At 42.7% G+C, this 18,622-nt stretch overlaps 2 protein-coding genes and 3 non-coding genes across 5 annotated transcripts; 1 reads left to right on the forward strand and 4 right to left on the reverse strand.

The window, feature by feature from the left end:
• The first annotated feature begins 929 nt into the window (after window positions 1–929).
• On the forward strand, window positions 930–8,414 carry cldn11b (claudin 11b). The gene is made up of 3 exons (XM_085419316.1): window positions 930–1,609; window positions 3,468–3,632; window positions 6,492–8,414. Exons 1-3 carry the CDS (start codon window positions 1,384–1,386, stop codon window positions 6,749–6,751), a joined length of 651 nt encoding a protein of 216 aa, XP_085275442.1. The 5' UTR covers window positions 930–1,383; the 3' UTR covers window positions 6,752–8,414.
• Window positions 8,415–8,618: 204 nt separating this feature from the next.
• LOC146662712 (putative cationic amino acid transporter) lies at window positions 8,619–18,596 on the reverse strand. The gene is made up of 8 exons (XM_085419315.1): window positions 18,335–18,596; window positions 16,925–17,357; window positions 16,605–16,841; window positions 16,206–16,423; window positions 15,272–15,418; window positions 11,645–11,853; window positions 10,806–11,569; window positions 8,619–10,295 (listed from the first exon to the last, which is right to left on the reverse strand). Exons 2-8 carry the CDS (start codon window positions 17,223–17,225, stop codon window positions 9,904–9,906), a joined length of 2,268 nt encoding a protein of 755 aa, XP_085275441.1. The 5' UTR covers window positions 17,226–17,357; window positions 18,335–18,596; the 3' UTR covers window positions 8,619–9,903.
• On the reverse strand, window positions 13,769–13,840 carry trnaa-cgc (transfer RNA alanine (anticodon CGC)). The gene has a single exon. It is a non-coding gene; the product is annotated as a tRNA-Ala (tRNA).
• On the reverse strand, window positions 14,718–14,789 carry trnaa-cgc (transfer RNA alanine (anticodon CGC)). Its single transcript has one exon. It is a non-coding gene; the product is annotated as a tRNA-Ala (tRNA).
• trnaa-cgc (transfer RNA alanine (anticodon CGC)) lies at window positions 15,037–15,108 on the reverse strand. The gene has a single exon. It is a non-coding gene; the product is annotated as a tRNA-Ala (tRNA).
• Window positions 18,597–18,622: the final 26 nt, after the last annotated feature.

Genomic DNA, 18,622 nt, shown 5'->3' on the forward strand with positions numbered 1-18,622 from the left:
CATTCAGTATTCAGTAGTTACTGTTACTTACACGTATCTAGGTCGTTGCTTTGATCTCTGTATTCTGTTCTATTGTTTGTTTTCTTTCTTCTTTTAACAGCTGATTCAACAGATTCTCTCAGAGTCTTTCTTTCTGTTCAATTTGTAATAACTTAAAGTAAAATAAAATAAATAACAATAGTAATAGAGATCAATCAAGTGCTGTATTATATTGGACAGAAAAACACACAGTGGAACCATCAGTCATGGATTGGCCTCCCCAGAGTCCAGACCTCAACATTACTGAAGGATGGTGGCGCCGCGTTGGCTGAGAACAGAACAAACACAGAAATCGTTTTCAGTCAGATGTTAAGGTTTTAAATGATTTTGAGGTTTGGAAACTTTAATATTTTATATATTTTATATATTTCATTCTTTACTGGGAAACCGTCCTGTCATCCAGGAAATGCAAACCCAGGCTGAAAATCACCTTCATCAAATGATTGGTTTAAAATGATAATAAAAAAGTTTTTTTTCTAATATTTAGTTGTGAATCCTTATTTTTAATCAACTGGTGTGAATAACGACAACTTTTTGTTTAGATTTGAAATATTAATATTAATATTTTTAATGTTTTTAATAAAGCACCTGAGAACTTCCATATACTTTAAGCTGTACTTTAAGACGTCTTATTCACTGAACATTTCTGCTGATGTCCCAAACTGAGTGGACCTGAGCAGATTTCGGCAGAAGTGCTGCTGATGGGATGGCGGGACCACCAGCAGAGGGCAACAGAGGTGCAGGTGAGTGACACATGAGGACAACTCTGGACTTTATGAGCTAAACTGATTTAGCTTCATCAGGAAGGCTTTAGGTGATGCTTGTTTTTCTGCCTGAGCCTGCCTTTCTCCCCGTATCTGGTTTAGGTTAGGATCTCACATGTGCTCCCATTGGCTTTGGAGAGGAGTACGGTTTCCACCACACCCTGTGATAAATCTTATTCTGGGCATTTTTCTCGTGGATCAGCTTCAGGCGCACTGACGGAACAGGACTGCTTTTAAATTTAGACTTTTAAGCTTTTTAAACGTTGTTTAAAGCTCCAACTCAGAGAAAAACTGTCTGCAGTTATTTCTGAATATATATCAGTTTTTGCTTTATTCCAGTGGTTTTTGTTTTCCGGTGTTTTTTGTTGCTTATTAGACAATAACACAGTCATTTATCCGCTTTTAAGCTCTTTTTGAGTCTTTGGCCTATAAAATTTTTCATTTTTAAACTTTTTAAACTCCTGCAGACGTTAAAAAAAGAGGAAAGCTCTCAAGAAGCTGCCACGTTTCTGAATTTAAAAACAGGCTGAATTTCTTTATCTTTCTCTTTTGGGGCGCTTAAAGACGCACGGTGCTCACCATGTCACAGATGCGCAGGCAACTCCTTGGCACCGCGGCCAGCGGAGTGGGCTGGGTGGGGGTGATCGTGGCCACGGCCACCAACGACTGGGTCCGGACCTGCGACTACACCAAGGCCACCTGCGTCCGCATGGACGAGCTGAGCTCCCGAGGCCTGTGGGCAGAGTGCGTCATCTCCCCGTCCCTTCACCACTGCGTGGGCCTCACCCAGATCCTCACACTGCCCGGTGAGATGCGCCAATAAATGCTCTAATACATGATGTGCGTGACGAGATCTTTCAAGTGTGTTTAGCTCACGTTTGCTGCGTGGGTCTGCGGGAGGCAGCGAGTGAGCAGAGTGGCTGCGTGTCAACAAAACAGTTTACGCTTTATATTTAGAGTTGAATTTATTACAGTTAAATATTAATGGTTATTTCACGTTATTAACATTAAGTTATCGACACATGTATTTAAACCGGCATTGTTGTTCACCAACAAAATATATTCGTAACGAGATTTTTTCTTTTTACAGTTTATTCAATATGTTTATCGAACAGTCTCGTTCATCAGAATACAAATAAAAAATGAACAAATACAGTTTTTCACAGCGTTTGTGAGAAACTTTGCTGTTTTTGTTTGAGCATCAGAACATTTAGGTACTTACTTACTTTATAGCAGAGTTTATTTAATGAGGAGAGACAGAATTTCCTTTTAAATTGTGAAGATGTTGTAAATAAGTCTTACCTTTTATAAGAACATCAGTCAAATATCATTTTAATATGAATTTAATTTTTTATATTTATATTTATTTTGACGCTATAATCGATCATAAACTGCTTTGACACACTTCTATAGACCACTTTGATATACAGCAATCACACAATTTATGCTCGTACTCAATAACTTTTATTGTGAAAGGAAGGATGGGAAGTGTAGAACAAACACTTGTGGAAACTATAGTAACTTATAAGCTTTATTTAAAGAAACAAATATAACTGGTTATTTAAACTCTTTAAATTAAACTGCTTTATGGTGTAAAACATTGTTCATCATATTTCAATAATGTTTACTCAGTCCTCTGTTTATAGGAGTATAGTTCTATTCTCGTGCTCAGTATTATAAATACTGACTATTAATTTCACACGTTTCATATCAAACTATAAACAACAATGTAAAAGCCAATTTTTCCACTTTTTGAGCTTTTAATTTGTTTACTACCAAACAAACCTTCTGCACGTTTACCAAACAGTGCATAACATAATTAAAGGAATTTATCAGCCTTTTGTTCACTACTCAAAAACATAGGACGACACTCGGCCGTCAGAATATAACACAGTCAGTTAAACTTCGGGGATTTTGATCTATGTTGTTAGGAAGCATAAAGCACTGGGCATCCATCTCACCCACTTAGTGCAAAAGTAAAGTGCAGCAGGTGGAGAGACAACAAACCCGAAATAGGAATGGTTTAGCAGGTGGTGGCCACAGACTATTTCTCCTCCTTGTCCCCGCTGACTGATTTTTATCTAGATGTGCACTTTGGGCGAGTCATCGTTTAGCCTGGATTAACAAAGAAAGCTGATACCAGTCATCTCTGACAGGTGGTTCCAGTTAACAGACCCAGCCAACACAGAGAAGCCTGCCAAAGGTTGAGCTTTCTTCTGGTGGTCTTTTGCACAGTTGTTGAGATTTCTGTAGATCTTAACAGCTTGACAGAAAAATGACTGGGCTTCTTTGCGTGCTTTAAGCAGCCTCTTCAGTTCTAAACCAGAAGCCTGAGAGTCCCAGGTGTTTTAAACCTAGTGGGGTTTGTCTCTCATGAGCTTTTGGAGAAATCATTAACACCAATGTTTTATTACGTTGGATTTATTCTCTGTGTGTTCAGTGAAGACATGAAGAGTGACGTCAGACTGTGTTTGACTGTAACTCAGAGCAAGATTAGACATTACTTTCTGAGTAAAGTAATCTGGCTTTTTCTTGCATCTTTTTCTTGTCTTCGGTGCATGCAACACGTGTGCACATTCCTAATGTGAGCAGCGCCTTGTTGAGTGCCAGAGGTGAGCTGTGCTGAGAACGTTAAACCAAACAGATGCTCTCTCTGCCTCTCAGCCTACGTCCAGACAGCTCGTGCTCTGATGATCTGCGCCTGTTTGCTGGGTCTCCCCGCCACGCTCCTGATCCTCATGTCCATGGCCTGCGTGCGGCTGCAGAACGACACCTCAGCTGTGAAGAAGCGCCGCGCCCGAGTGGGAGGCGTCCTCTTCATCTTTATGGGTGAGGAGGCCGCACACACACACACGCACACACACACACACACACACACACACACACACACACACACACACACACACACACACACACACACACACACACACGCACACACAGTTGTGTTTATATCAGTTTGATTATAACTACTACTTTACTAACACTTACCAAAAACACTAGTTGAGTTTAATGTTTTAGCTTTTGTCAGTGAAGTAAAGAGAAATTTCACTTACACTGACTTTCAGTGTTTGCAGTTTATTAGTCCAAAAGATCTTTTCCTCGTCACTTTTCCTTGACATCATGAAGGAACGTGTGGAGGAGATTCAGGGAAAAGACTGTCAGAGAATCTGATTACTTAAAGGAGTGGCTGATGACTGAAAAATGCAAATCTCAGACACTTTGTTTCATGTGTTCTGACCATTTTGTTTTATAAAAGCTGGATAGATGAGAACCAAAATCCAGAATAAGGAGGTAGTAAAGGACCCAATGAAGGTGCTCTCTTTGGTATTCAAAGAATTCAACCAGCTCTTATTAATGAAATGTTGCTTTAATAGCAGTGCCATTGATAAATCTGAGGAATGAGTTTGATTTGACAGACTGCAGATTTGATTTGTTATGTTTTTGATTTCAGATAAGAGTGTAGAGGTCAGCACACTGTGAGTACACAGTACTGAGTGTGCAGTTTGTTGAGGACATGTGTTACATATTTTGTAGTTTTAATTTTAGAGGGATGTACAGCGGGGCAAAAAAGTATTTAGTCAGCCACCGATTGTGCAAGTTCCCCCACCTAAAATGATGACAGAGGTCAGTAATTTGCACCAGAGCTACACTTCAACTGTGAGAGACAGAATGTGAAAAAAAAAATCCATGAATCCACATGGTAGGATTTGTAAAGAATTTATTGGTAAATCAGGGTGGAAAATAAGTATTTGGTCAATAACAAAAATACAACTCAATACTTTGTAACATAACCTTTGTTGGCAATAACAGAGGTCAAACGTTTACTATAGGTCTTTACCAGGTTTGCACACACAGTAGCTGGTATTTTGGCCCATTCCTCCATGCAGATCTTCTCGAGAGCAGTGATGTTTTGGGGCTGTCGCCGAGCAACACGGACTTTCAACTCCCGCCACAGATTTTCTATGGGGTTGAGGTCTGGAGACTGGCTAGGCCACTCCAGGACTTTCAAATGCTTCTTACGGAGCCACTCCTTTGTTGCCCGGGCGGTGTATTTTGGATCATTGTCATGTTGGAAGACCCAGCCTCGTTTCATCTTCAAAGTTCTCACTGATGGAAGGAGGTTTTGGCTCAAAATCTCACGATACATGGCCCCATTCATTCTGTCCTTAACACGGATCAGTCGTCCTGTCCCCTTGGCAGAAAAACAGCCCCATAGCATGATGTTTCCACCCCCATGCTTCACAGTAGGTATGGTGTTCTTGGGATGCAACTCAGTATTCTTCTTCCTCCAAACACGACGAGTTGAGTTTATACCAAAAAGTTCTACTTTGGTTTCATCTGACCACATGACATTCTCCCAATCCTCTGCTGTATCATCCATGTGCTCTCTGGCAAACTTCAGACGGGCCTGGACATGCACTGGCTTCAGCAGCGGAACACGTCTGGCACTGCGGGATTTGATTCCCTGCCATTGTAGTGTGTTACTGATGGTGACCTTTGTTACTTTGGTCCCAGCTCTCTGCAGGTCATTCACCAGGTCCCCCCGTGTGGTTCTGGGATCTTTGCTCACCGTTCTCATGATCATTTTGACCCCACGGGATGAGATCTTGCGTGGAGCCCCAGATCGAGGGAGATTATCAGTGGTCTTGTATGTCTTCCATTTTCTGATGATTGCTCCCACAGTTGATTTTTTCACACCAAGCTGCTTGCCTATTGTAGATTCACTCTTCCCAGTCTGGTGCAGGTCTACAATACTTTTCCTGGTGTCCTTCGAAAGCTCTTTGGTCTTGGCCATGGCGGAGTTTGGAGTCTGACTGTTTGAGGCTGTGGACAGGTGTCTTTTATACAGATGATGAGTTCAAACAGGTGCCATTCATACAGGTAACGAGTGGGGGACAGAAAAGCTTCTTACAGAAGACGTTACAGGTCTGTGAGAGCCAGAGATTTTCCTTGTTTGAGGTGACCAAATACTTATTTTCCACCCTGATTTACGAATAAATTCTTTACAAATCCTACCATGTGAATTCATGGATTTTTTTTTTTTCACATTCTGTCTCTCACAGTTGAAGTGTACCTCTGGTGCAAATTACTGACCTCTGTCATCATTTTAAGTGGGGGAACTTGCACAATCGGTGGCTGACTAAATACTTTTTTGCCCCACTGTATTTGTGTGCTCAAATAACCTTTTTGGGACAGTTTCAGAGGACAGATTTGATTTCTGAGGGCAGTTTCTCGTTTTAAGAGACTTTCTCTTACTGCAGTGAACTTCGTGTGGCTGTAGCTCAGGACGTAGCGCTGGTCACCTACTGATCGGGAGGTCGGAGGTTCAATCCCTGCCTCCTCCAGTCTGCATGGCAAGTATCCTTGGGCAAGATACTAACCCTAAGTTACTCTCCGACGCATCTGTCGCAGTATGAATTTGGTTAGACAGCATTCAGTTTAGAGTGGGTGAATGTGGCATGTTGTATAGAGCGCTGGTCTTCCCCGAGTCATTCCCAGCTGTTGCAGGAAGGAGGATGATGGGTCAGGATCTGTCAGGCTGTTTTGCTTCCTGTGAGATAAGACAGGTAGTTCCTGTCCACAAACTCAGGGATGACAGCCAGACAGATGGAGGCACCGAGCACAAAATTATAACCTCTTCTTTTCCCTGTTTTTCACCTTTTGTGTTTAAATATGTCTGAAACCCAGCTGTGTGCAGCATCATATCTACCATCTGGTTCCCCATCGGCGCTAATAAAGAGGAAGATCTGATGTCATTCGGCTTCTCTCTGTACTCCGGCTGGGTCGGCTCCGCCCTCTGCCTCCTAGGTGGCATCATCATCTTGTGCTGCCAGGGCATCGACCCCGGGACCCCGAGTAGGGACGACAGCTTCTACTACTCTGGGAACAGGGGGACGGCCACGCTCCTCGACCCCCCCGCCAACCACGCCAAGAGCGCCCGGGTGTGAAGGAACCAGGCGCTCTATTTTTAACCAAGTTTTCTTTGAGTTTAAAGTCATATTCACCATCGATGAGACATGCCATTATCTGTTTACTGCTTCAAACTAAAATCCACCATGAAAATGAATGTTAGCAGGAAATGGAGGGATTAATAATAAGCTCACATTCAGAAAATCTTTTGGCCTCAATCTAGGGAAGTCTGGAGAATCTGTGTATGTCCCAAAAATATCTCAGAATAGCAACAAAAAAAAAAGACAAAGTTTTATTATACTGAATGAAAAAACAAGAACGGGATAGAAAGCCAGGAAGACGAGCAAAACAAGTAGCATCAAAACACAACAATGTAAGACAAACACTCAGGGCAGACCCACACTGAGGTCTAACTGGAGACTGAGAAAAGCTGGTAAACACGACACAGGTTAAAGCAATCAAGACATATTCAAAAGGTGGGAAAGTAAAACTCAAACCAAGGCACAAAGTACAAAAGGAAATAAAAAAACTGAGACAACAAAGCTCTCACTGAATGATACAAAGTAACACGATGGAAGAAAGAACAATCAGTCAAAACAGGAATACACAAATCCAATTTACACAAAACAATCTCAACTTCAAACTCTGGCATTACAGGAAAAAACTAAACAAACTCAAATATACTGTTTCTAAACCAATCACATGACCAGCCCCCGAGGTCATGACTGTGATTGGTCTGTCAGTAGAATTAACCACACGAACATGGTTCGGACGTCCAGTTCAGGGACTCCCATGAGCCGAGGTGAAGCCTAGCAGAAAGCTTGCAGCTGTTTGTAATTTCATTTGCTGTACATGTATAAATACATATTTCACATCTTCAGCTACTCAGTCAGGAAGGACAGTCCCCCTGTTTGACCGGCTGTGACCATCTAAGTTAATCGTTGTCAGCGGCTCTTTGTTTTCACATTATAAATAGCAAACTGTTGTTTTCATGGTCGCTTTAGTGTTTATGATACTTTTAAATTGCAGCTCATATTTAATCCCCCACAGTCGGCTGTCACTTTTTTTATCATTTCTTTTTACTTTTATGTTAACAGCATAATCAAAATAAATCATCTGCATACCCACATGGTTAAATTCTTGTCTGTGTTTAGAAAAAAGGCTTTAAAATCTCTTGGGCTCTCTGAAAACACCCATACACATTTAAATTAAGATTCATGCTTTCTTAAAATTATGTTTTACTGAATATTATTTCTGTATGTTTTCCATTTGATATGAATCCATTTCAAATACGATTTTTTGTTTGTCTTCTTCTACAGTAGGTATCAGATCATCAGAGTTTAGCCTCTTCTGGCTAAAATGAGGCAAAGCTAGCACAGATTAACCGCAAACTACGTACATCAGAGCACGACAGGCTTTGTCTCGTCACTAGTGCTGTGTGATACTGTAAAGTTTGGTATTGATCCGATACCAAGTAAATACAGAGCCAGTACTGATACTATTGACCTATAAAGGCAGCTTATGTGGGGCAGAGAGGTTTATATGACTCACTGTTAATTTGCAAATTCTGAACACATTTCAATGACCACTTAACACTATGGATATTTGGATTGATCCACTCACCTCTACTTATCCTAGCCTTTGGCTGATGCTAGGAACACAATAATTACCGCAGTTGCCATTGACGGCTCACACAGCTCCTTTAAATTTGGAATGATAACACTTCAGCGTCTTCTATCTGTGAGAGAAGCCGCAATAAAACCCCGATTAGACAAACTGCTGCTTCAAATTCTCTTTATTTCTGCACTTTCCACAACAGACACTGAATAACACCATTCACCCCAAAACAATTAAAGAGCGTAAACAAAGAACTCAAACAAAACCAGAGGAAAAGCTAAACCAGCGTGTGCTGTTCACTGTCTCTGAACAGACTTGTGTGAACGGCTATGGGAAGCAGAAAAGAAGACAACGAAGACCTGAATGTGCAAAAGGAAGCAGTGATACTGAGTCTGCAAAGAACCACGTGCAAGTGGCCTGAGTGACCTTTAGGCACAAAAAGTATAAACATTTAATATGAGCTTGGTTCAGAGCAAATGCTGTATGGTAATTAGTCCAACTTCTTTGGGACTAATTGAGACATGATGATGTACTAACTGGTGGCTGTCTACAAAGCTATGGTTAGGTTAATATAAACACATCAGCACTGGGAAGATGGACAATAAGGGTTAAACTGTTCTCAGTAAAAGTTCATGTTGGCCTGATTGGCAGAGAAAATGCCTTCATACAGCTCGAAGAAGATGCTAAAAAAAGACCAAACTTCAGTTAAGAGAACATCTAAGATGATCCATCATCACACGAGGTTAGTCATTAACATGTTTGGGTATGGTTGGGATTAGTCACTATGGAAAGGTCCTGATCTTAAGGTCATAAGCCTTTTGGTGTCTAAAACGTTAGCCTGAAGACATGCAGCACATGAGTAGTACTAATAAAAATGCTTTATATAGTATCGGTGCTTGTGCCTGTTAAAAATAACAGGAAATTAACTTTAAAAAGATAAGCATCTCACTCAAGCATGCTCAGTTCGTCTTGATTTAAACAACAGATGGGCGTCTACACAGTCTGGATTCTTTTGAACCTCGGCTGAGCACTACTTTAGTAGCTGCCATCACCAGTGTGTGAATGGGTGGATGACTGGATGTGTAAAGCGCTTTGGGGTCCTTAGGGACTAGTAAAGCGCTATATAAATACAGGCCATTTACCATTTTATTTATTTAAAGAATAGAAAAAGAATAAAGTAAGATTAAGGCAGGTTTGTTTTGTAACAACACTTCTTCTCACACAAGTCCAACTTGTTTCATTAACGGTTGCTGTCACTGTCAGGTTGTCAGAGGCAGGTGGGTGTTTGTGTACATTCGTGCTCATACAGGTAGATCTTCAAAGGCAGCTGGACTTCTTTTAAGTTCTCAAACACATTTCACTTCTCGTCCAAAAGGTTGCAGAAGCTGGAGTAAAGAAGTCCAGTTGCTTTCGACCCAAACAGGTTAGACTGTTTTGAAGCTTCTGCATCTGCTGTTGGCTTCTCTCAGTGCCCTCCTTCCTCTGCTGATATCTGATCCCAGTTTTCATAAAAGCTTCCACAAACATTAAAATATTGCCTCATACGTACGTTTTATTCACTCTTTCATATTACTCAGTTCTCCTCTTCATCATTAAACCCATAATTGGTCCTTCCCTTGGACCTACTGCCTGTCTCCATATACTGGCCTCCTGCTCCAGACTGGTATCCACACTGGTCCCCATTATCTTCATACTGGCTCTGCTCCTGCTCTCCGCTCTCTTGGTCCTCGTATTGGATCTCGTGTTGATTTCCCTGCTGGTAGTGGTATCCTCTCTCCTCGGGTGCAGACCACCCCTGATACGGTCTCTCGTCCTGCTCCTGGGTGTAAAGGTCGTCACCGGGGGAGACGGTGTCATCCAAGTGGTCGTCATAGCGCTGGTAGGAACTGGCATGTGCCTGCTGCTCCCGAGCATTCAGCTCCAGCGTGCTGTGCCACACTCCATAACAAATGTAGATCAACAGACCTGAGGATGGATATGCAGTAGAGGGTGGGTCAGTAGGTACAGAGATCAGTTTGTGTAGGATTGTCAACCTTTATGAATTCCATATGAAGAGAATTACAAAGCTCTTACAAAATCCTGGATACCTCACATGTAAAGCATTTTCTCTCTCCTTTGTCGGGCTTATTGCATCTTAAAAACGTTTGTACCAAGCATCAGAGCAACCAAAGTACCCAACCAGCGAATCAAAAAGCTAGCCAACCAAGCAACGAATAAACCAAGCAAGTAGTCAAGCAGCCAACCAAACAACTTACCTATCAGTCAACAGGTCATGCAACTAACCAGCCAACCAAGCAACCAGATAACAAAACGACTGCTTTATCACCTATCTGACCGAGCAGGCAACTGCAGAACTGGTGTTTTCTCCTTTTAATATATAACTCGATATTTAAATAAACTGATTGTCATTGAATTACTGATTAATGCTCCATTTCAAATCTACAACACTCTATTATCAAGATTGTTTCAGCTCACCTATGAGGCACCAGATGGTGAACCTTGCCCAGGTGAGTGGAGACAGTTTAAGCATGAGGTAACTGTTGACCAATATGGCTGCTGCAGGGACAAAGGGGACACATGGTGCCATGTAGGGCAGGCTCCTGGTGCTCTCTGGTTGCTGTATGATCATAATCAAAAGCTTTGCTAATGACCCTGCCATCATTGTTGCCATCAGTCCAGAAATCACTGCCCCAGCACCTGTGCCCTGCTCAACCCCAAATATGATGGTAGACCAGAGGAGGAAGGACATGAAGAAGAGGGAGAGAGTGCATCTGGTCACTATGCGGCCGGTGGCTGGGGTTGGTCGAACTGACGCATCAGGCATTCCCAAACGCAGCCGCAGGGTGTAGTAATGACCTCCCAGAAGCCTTTTCAGCAGTGAGGGGTGGCCTGTATGAAAATCAGAGTCATCTCCCTCCCCCTCCGTCCTGCCGGTGTGGTAAGAAGATGACCCGTCATTCTCGCTCAAGATCTGATCGTCTTTGGCATCTTCGTGCTTCAGGCCGTCCATGTCCTGAACTTCAGACTCAAACTGATGTGTGTCGGTCTGTTCGTCAGGCTGATAGCGAAGTAGCAGCACGCACACGCTGACCAGAGTGTAAGCCAGCAGGGTGCCAATGGACATCATCTCAATCAGGTCCCTGAGGCTCACCAGCAGAGCGAGGACGGCCGCCAGGCTCCCCGACACCACACACGCCACCGTGGGAGTGTGTGTGAGTGCAGTCACATGAGACAGAAACCTTAAAACACAGACACAGAAACATTTCTTATTAAAACTCCTTAAGCTGGCTGTGTGTTTTCATGTACCTCCTCACCTGAACAGCAGTCCGTCCCGTGCCATAGCATAGATGACCCTGGGCATCGGAAACAGGGAGCCAAGCAGAGAGACGGTGAGTCCAGCTATAGAGCCCACAGCCACAGTGTACTTCCCCCACATGAAGCCATGCACAGCAAACATCTCCATGAGAGGAGCCGAGACGTCGATCAGGTTATAGGGAACCATGAGAGTTAGGATCACACTCACCTGTGAAATAAAAAAATGCAGAGGTGTGAGAGACTCTATTATCATATATCTATTATTACAATCACCGTTTTATCAGGAATGAACACTTAGATAAAGGTGATTAAGAGGTCACATGTGATGCAGATATTCTTACAGTATATCTTTCAACTGGCTGATACTGTCTTACATCAGGAGATGTGGCTGTTAGAGTCACTGCACCAACGCTCTCAACAGTGTCTGTGACATTTGGAACATTTGCAATCGAATCATTTCACAAATACAAACTCATGGAAATACACATGCCACGGGGTCAGATCTCTGAGTCTTGTCATTGCACTCTTATTGTAAATACCAGCAGTACTTTTTTTACAATTTGCATAATGACTGAAACCCATGACCTCCCAGCCCATTGTTCCTTCGGTGGGCTGGTCACTTGGATGAGTGACAAAACGTTTGTCCCACTGAAAACATTACGTCCAGATGAACAGAGTCATCTTTCGGAGATTTACTTACCTGGATGATTGAGAACGCATCAATACGTTGAAGTTCAGAAGCTTGATGGTATAAAAGCGGTCATGGTGGGGATTGAACCCAGGACATCACAAATGCAAAGCTTGCGCTCTACCACTGAGCTACATCCCCTTAAGTGTGTGTTTCCTAAGTGTTGCTACATGACACTATCAGTGTAGGTCATAGGTCAGTCATCTAGATCATTTTAGTATAAGGAGCTGGGGGGAAAATAAAACCACTGTACTTCATGAAGTTTTGTAAAGATGCGTCACTTCTCATCCAAGAAGCTTTCTCAGTTCTAAAACAAAATGGTGAAGAGTCCTGGGTATTTAAACCCTAGTGAGATTGTCCCTTAAGGAGGTCGTTGACCCACTATTAATCATGTGCCTCATCACATGAGCCAAGGTGTGGAAAAGGCGTGGGTCATCATCAGAGGTTTAGGGTGAAACCACTTTTTCAAGGACTTAGGCTACGTCCACACTAGCCCGGATAGATTTGAAAACGGCGTTTTCGTCTGAAAGCGCTCCGCGTCCACACTATCGTTTTCAGTCGTTTTCACAGAGTTGTGCGTCCACATTGAAACGGATGAAAACGCTCACGTTCCAGTACTGCGCACACATGAAACGCAAGAACATTCGGCCTGCCTCATTTCTGTGTGCCGTGTATTTACTTTCCAGCTCTTTGAAACGTCGCGGCAGAATGTCGAGGAAAAGCACCGAGTTTTTTTAAATGGACTAACAATGAGGTGGAGTTGTTGCTGCGAGTAACACAAATGTACAAAGATGCAAAAGCGAGTGAGAATGAAAGAATTTGAAGAAAAGCAATCTGGAGCATCTACAGACTGATATGAATCTTTGATAGGGCTGTCAAACAAAACAACTGCTGCATAATGCCCTCCGCTATCTTTGTTTAATTGGTCACATGACTGCATCACATTACTAAAATGTGTCATTTTTTTCAAAAAGTCCTGTCCACACTGTGACGCAAAAGCACCTTTTTCACATGTATGCGTTTTCGAGAGCGTTTTCTCTCGGTGTGGGCGGGAGGCCAAACGGAGAGAAAACGATGCGCTTTCAAACAAAAACGCATTAGTGTGGACGTAGCCTTAATCAGATTCTCCACTCAACTTTTCACTAAGAACAACCTCACCCCTGAAACATTGCCTCACCGTATCATGTCACCGACTGAGGCCACCCAAAACATAATTTCTACATCCAAAAGATAGAAGTCACTCTTTTGAGGATGTCAGTGGTTATTTGAAGGTTTTGTGGTGATTTGGAATCTTTATGTGGTCGTCTTGATGCATGCGATGTATAGACTGACCTATGATCAACCTTCTGGGATGATGAGGAAAATCCCAAAAGGCTGGTTCTTTTCATTAACCGAATCAATGTAAGCTTGATGGCCTGGACATCGAGAAAAACTCTGGAGATGCTGGGGATTGAACCCAGGACCTCATACATGCGAAGCACACGCTCTACCGCTGAGCTACATCCCCCTGTGGATGTGTTGCTAACAATTTTATAGCCCATCAGAAGCTCTGGTCTGGTAGGTTTTCGGTGGTTATCTAATGCACATCTGAGTCTCTTTGTGGCCACTTGTGTCTCTGCGTTTTGTTTTGTTCTTTGAGTCTCTTTGTTGTCATAAGTCGCTTGTAGTCATATTAAGTGTATTTTTGACCATTTTATCTCGTGGACATTTTGAATGTCTGAATCAAGGAGGGGTTCTTAGGACACTTTTTTCACCATCTTACAATGCTGTGACTGAGCCATTCCCCAGCTCTCTCTGGATGGTACTCATGGCCATTCATCAGTGGTCATGATAATTTGCATTTTAATGTTAATGAAACTGACCTCAGGCCCCATTGTTAGTCAGTGGTGCTAGTTTTGGTCATTATGCTGTTTATAAGTTGGGGAAATCTGCAGTCAGCAGAGACTGAAGAAGTCACTTGGATGAAATGTTTCTCCCGCTGAAAACTCAACGTCCAGATGAACAGAATACACTTTCTGGATTTCTTTACCTGGATTTTTGCGCATGCATCAAGATCATTTTCTAAGTATATTGGGGTTTTTTTTTTAGTTACCTTATATTTCCTAACCACCGAAACATTTGGGACTTATTTATTTACTGATGTTTGACTGTCTTATAGTTCTGATATGCATCTTGTAGTGATTTTGAGCCTCTTTGTGGCCACTTACGTCTCTGTGTTTTGAGTCTTATTTTGTTGTCCTAATCTCTTCTACCTATATTAAGTGTATTTGTGATCATTAGAGCTCACCTCACAAAAGCAAATTATAGACTGACCTTAAGGAAATGAAAAACTTCCCTATGCATGTGCAAGACGTGAGAGCTCAAAAGCTTGATGGCATAAAATCTGGAGATGCTGGGGATTGAACCCAGGACCTCATACATGCGAAGCACACGCTCTACCACTGAGCTACATCCCCTTGTTGGGAAAACAGACTTCATCTGTTTCACACATTTTTATGCCTCATCAGAAGGTTTTGGTTTGTAGTAATTTAAGGGCCCTCTATGATTTAGTATTTATTTGTATCTTAGTTATCCTAATAGTTTTTTGATGATGAAGCACCCAAAGATTCAGGACTTCTCACACATTTGGTGCCATAAAGCCTTGACACATGTCTGCTGTAGTCAAGTCCAGAAGCTTGATTGCCTAGAGACAGAGGTAAAAACTGGAGATGCTGGGGATTGAACCCAGGACCTCATACATGCGAAGCACACGCTCTACCACTGAGCTACATCCCCATCAGAGCTTCTCCAAGCGCATATGTGCTGCATTACACTGTGTAGTTTTCTCACAACTGACATCAGGCTTGAACATATCAGGACTAAAAAGGCAGAAGAAATAATCTGATGGGGAAATTAATTTGGCTGAGTTAAAAACAAACATGCTGGACTCTGTACAGACCGACACATAGGCAGTGAGGCAGGTGACCAGCGAGACAGTGATGGCGTAAGGGATGGAGGTGTTGGGGTTTTTGGCCTCCTCTCCTGTCGTTGCAATGATGTCGAAGCCAATGAAGGCGTAAAAACAGGTCGCTGCACCTTGCATCACCTGAACAGAAAGAACGGGTTACTAACAGATCTCACAGTTTACATCTTAAAAAAGTGCACCTATTCTGCTTTTGTTTGGTCTCTGTAATATAAAGATTATGCTGTTCTAATGCTAGATTCCCATGTTAAACATGGATAATTGTTTAAAATAATGAAGTCAATGCATTCACAAAAAATTCTAGTCAGTTCAGGCTTCTGACGGTTTTTTTCCTTTCTTTTATCTTTCTGATGTTATAGCGTCTGTGGGTTAGCTTTTTGGGAAGTGCATGTCCCCTTTACAACTGATCAAAATGTAAAGTCTTGAACTGCTCGTTTGTTTGCTTTGATGCTTTTGCTTTTCTGACTAGGTGATCTCTAAACCCAAACTTTAGATCTGAGCAGTTTAAAAATGCCTCAGACCTCAGATCAACAGATATTTGCTCAGTCGGTAAAGCTAACGCTAAGCTAACTCATGCAAGATGACTTTAAGCCTTTGTAATTGCACAAAAGTTGACTCTTTAACTTTCACTTTTCAATCTATTTATAAAATTCAATTTAAATTTGCCTGAATTCACAACACAGTCATCTCAAGATGCTTTATATAGGAAAGAATATTTGACAGGGAATCCCAGCAATCATACAGTTTCCTGTGACCAAGCAATTGGTGACACTGGGGAGAAAGAACTCCATTTTGACAGGTACAGAAGCACATTCAGAGAAAGGCACCCATCTTCCAAAAAAGAATGTAACCTCTTGATTGGAAGCTGGAAATTAGTTGATAGAGCCCCTTTAGCAAAACAGTTTCTCACCCCCGACCAGCCATACGGGAGGAACTTGCCACCCTCCCAGTTGCTGCTAGAGATGAAGAAGAGTCCGGCGATAATCATGAAGACCCAGACCACCAGGTTGACCACATTCAGGACATTGTTGAAGCCCACAGTGTTACGCACTCCAAGAGCGATTACAGCAGTGACCACCAGGGCAATGAACAAAGCCAGAACGTCAAGATACGTGTCCTCGCCTTTACCTGAGACAGAAGGACAAAGAGTTTAAGCATCAGGTATTAACTATTGTTTTTATTATTCAACATAACATAAATGAGCTTAGAGGTAAATCTTCTTTGACATAACTGTTTATCCTCTCTAACAGATAAGTAAATAAACTGTAAATGATAAACAAATCACAAAAGCAGTTTTGGAGGCACTGACCGAGGCCTCTGACCGTGCCCAGGTGTGTTATCATGAAGTCACTGATGCTGTGATTGGCCAGCGAGTCGAACATGTTGCTGAGAGCTGAAGCCCCTGCCGCTGTGCCGATCAGGTACTCCAGGATCAGGTTCCAGCCAATGAAGAACGCCACAAATTCTCCAACAGTCACATAACTGTAGGTGTACGCCGAACCGGTCGTTTTGGGGACCCGCACACCGAACTCTGCGTAGCACACACCTTCACGCAAAAGACACACATGTGGCCAGATTGTTCTAAATCTTTTGTTTGGTTGGTTAGAATGCTTAAAGACTTTTGCTTACCTGACAGTATGGACGCCACCGCTGCAATTATGAAGGACAGAATGACCCCAGGCCCAGCCATCGCGTTAGCAACCAGCCCCGCAACGACATACATCCCTGTGCCAACACAGCTTCCCACACCGAGGGAGACCAGGTCCACAGTGGTGAGGACTTTGGCCAGCCCGACCGCCGACCCCTCCGCGAGCTCGGTGAGGTCGTCTGAGCTGTGGGCCATGGAGCCCACAGGTTTGGTCCTCAGCAAGCGAGAGTACATGTTGTACCAGGCATCCCCCAGTGATACCCGACCCAGCCACGCCGCCATCGCTAACCCTGGTTAATACCTGTTAATGTTGGTGAGTTGTGCACTCCTTCCAGCTTCCTCCTGTCACTGTCTCATACTTTCACATCATCATCAGTCTCCATGAAACAGAAGTCTAAAGAGGGCGCAGAAACTCTGTGAAAAGAAAAGGAACAGACTGCAGCACTTCATGGATTACAGTGGAGGGTTTGATAGATAACATGACTGGATCTCTTGATTGTGTTCATTTCAGTTTTCTTTGAGGCTCTTTACGATCATTTAAGTCTGTTGACAGCAGTTTGAATCTTTTTTGATTCTTTGAGTCATTTTTTAGTCTATCTGTGGTCATTTGACGAAGCAAAAGATTGCTTGTTTGATTCTACCCCCTGTAGGGTAACATAAGGAAGGGCATCTGCATATAAACTCTGCCAAAACAAAGACACAGAGTTAGCCACTACAGTGCCCTGTTATGACAAGGGGGTAGACGAAAGTAGTTTAAACAAGTCTCTGTGCAGTGATTCTGAGTGCATTTCTGGTCATTTGTTTGTTTTTGTGATTGCGTGGAGTCTCTTTGTGGTTAGGAAGTTCCTCGGATGGTATTTGTTGTTGTTGTTTCGAATCTCTTAGCAGTTACTTTAAATCTCTTACTTTGAGTATCATAGTAGTCACTTAGTGTCTAATCATTTCTGTATTCAAGCTTTCCAAAAGAAACATTCACAGCCATTTGAAACTTTGAAGCCTCTGGTCCTGCTGGTGTGTTTTAAAATCGTTCCATGCTAATGAAGCTGGGATACCATCAGCAGTTCTCCTCACTCACTAGAGCGAGAGTCCCTCTCTGAAACTTTAATGATGTCCAAGGAGGATCCTGTTTCATGATGGAAAGGTTCGGACGTGGAGTCTAAAACTTAATCACGCACAGGCGAACTTCTACACCTACACGTCCAAAGCTCTCATCTGTTTTAGAGCTTCATACTCAAACATACAAGTTCAGTCAACACCTAAACTGAAATCAGCCCTACAAAAACAGCCTAGGTTCAAAAGAGCAAAGAGACAGTCTGAGGCTTAAAAACTGATAAAAACACAAATCACGCAGTCTGAACGTGCACACCAGAGCACACAGGCAACACACTCACTTGCTGTTCAGTTTCCCTCCTGAGGCAGATTCCTCCGTCCAACGCAGAGCTGGTGGATATGTGACGAGAGGAGATGGCCGTGTTTAATCATTCAGAGCTGAAACCATGTGACCATTTTGATAAAATATTCAACATCTGAGGCTGAGCATGGGCGTGTGCATGTAGCTGTCATTGGTCACTCAAAGAAGGGACGAAAGAGGTGCTGTGAGAGTGTGTTTGAGTTGAGCTGATGTTTGTTTCTGTTAGTGTGCAGGGCTGGGAACTCAACAGGTGTGTGTGTGTGTGTGT

Source organism: Rhamphochromis longiceps, linkage group LG9 (assembly GCF_057381845.1).
Source record: "Rhamphochromis longiceps isolate RC_006_pf linkage group LG9, R_longiceps_female_GT1.1, whole genome shotgun sequence".
NCBI classification, from domain to species: domain Eukaryota; kingdom Metazoa; phylum Chordata; class Actinopteri; order Cichliformes; family Cichlidae; genus Rhamphochromis; species Rhamphochromis longiceps.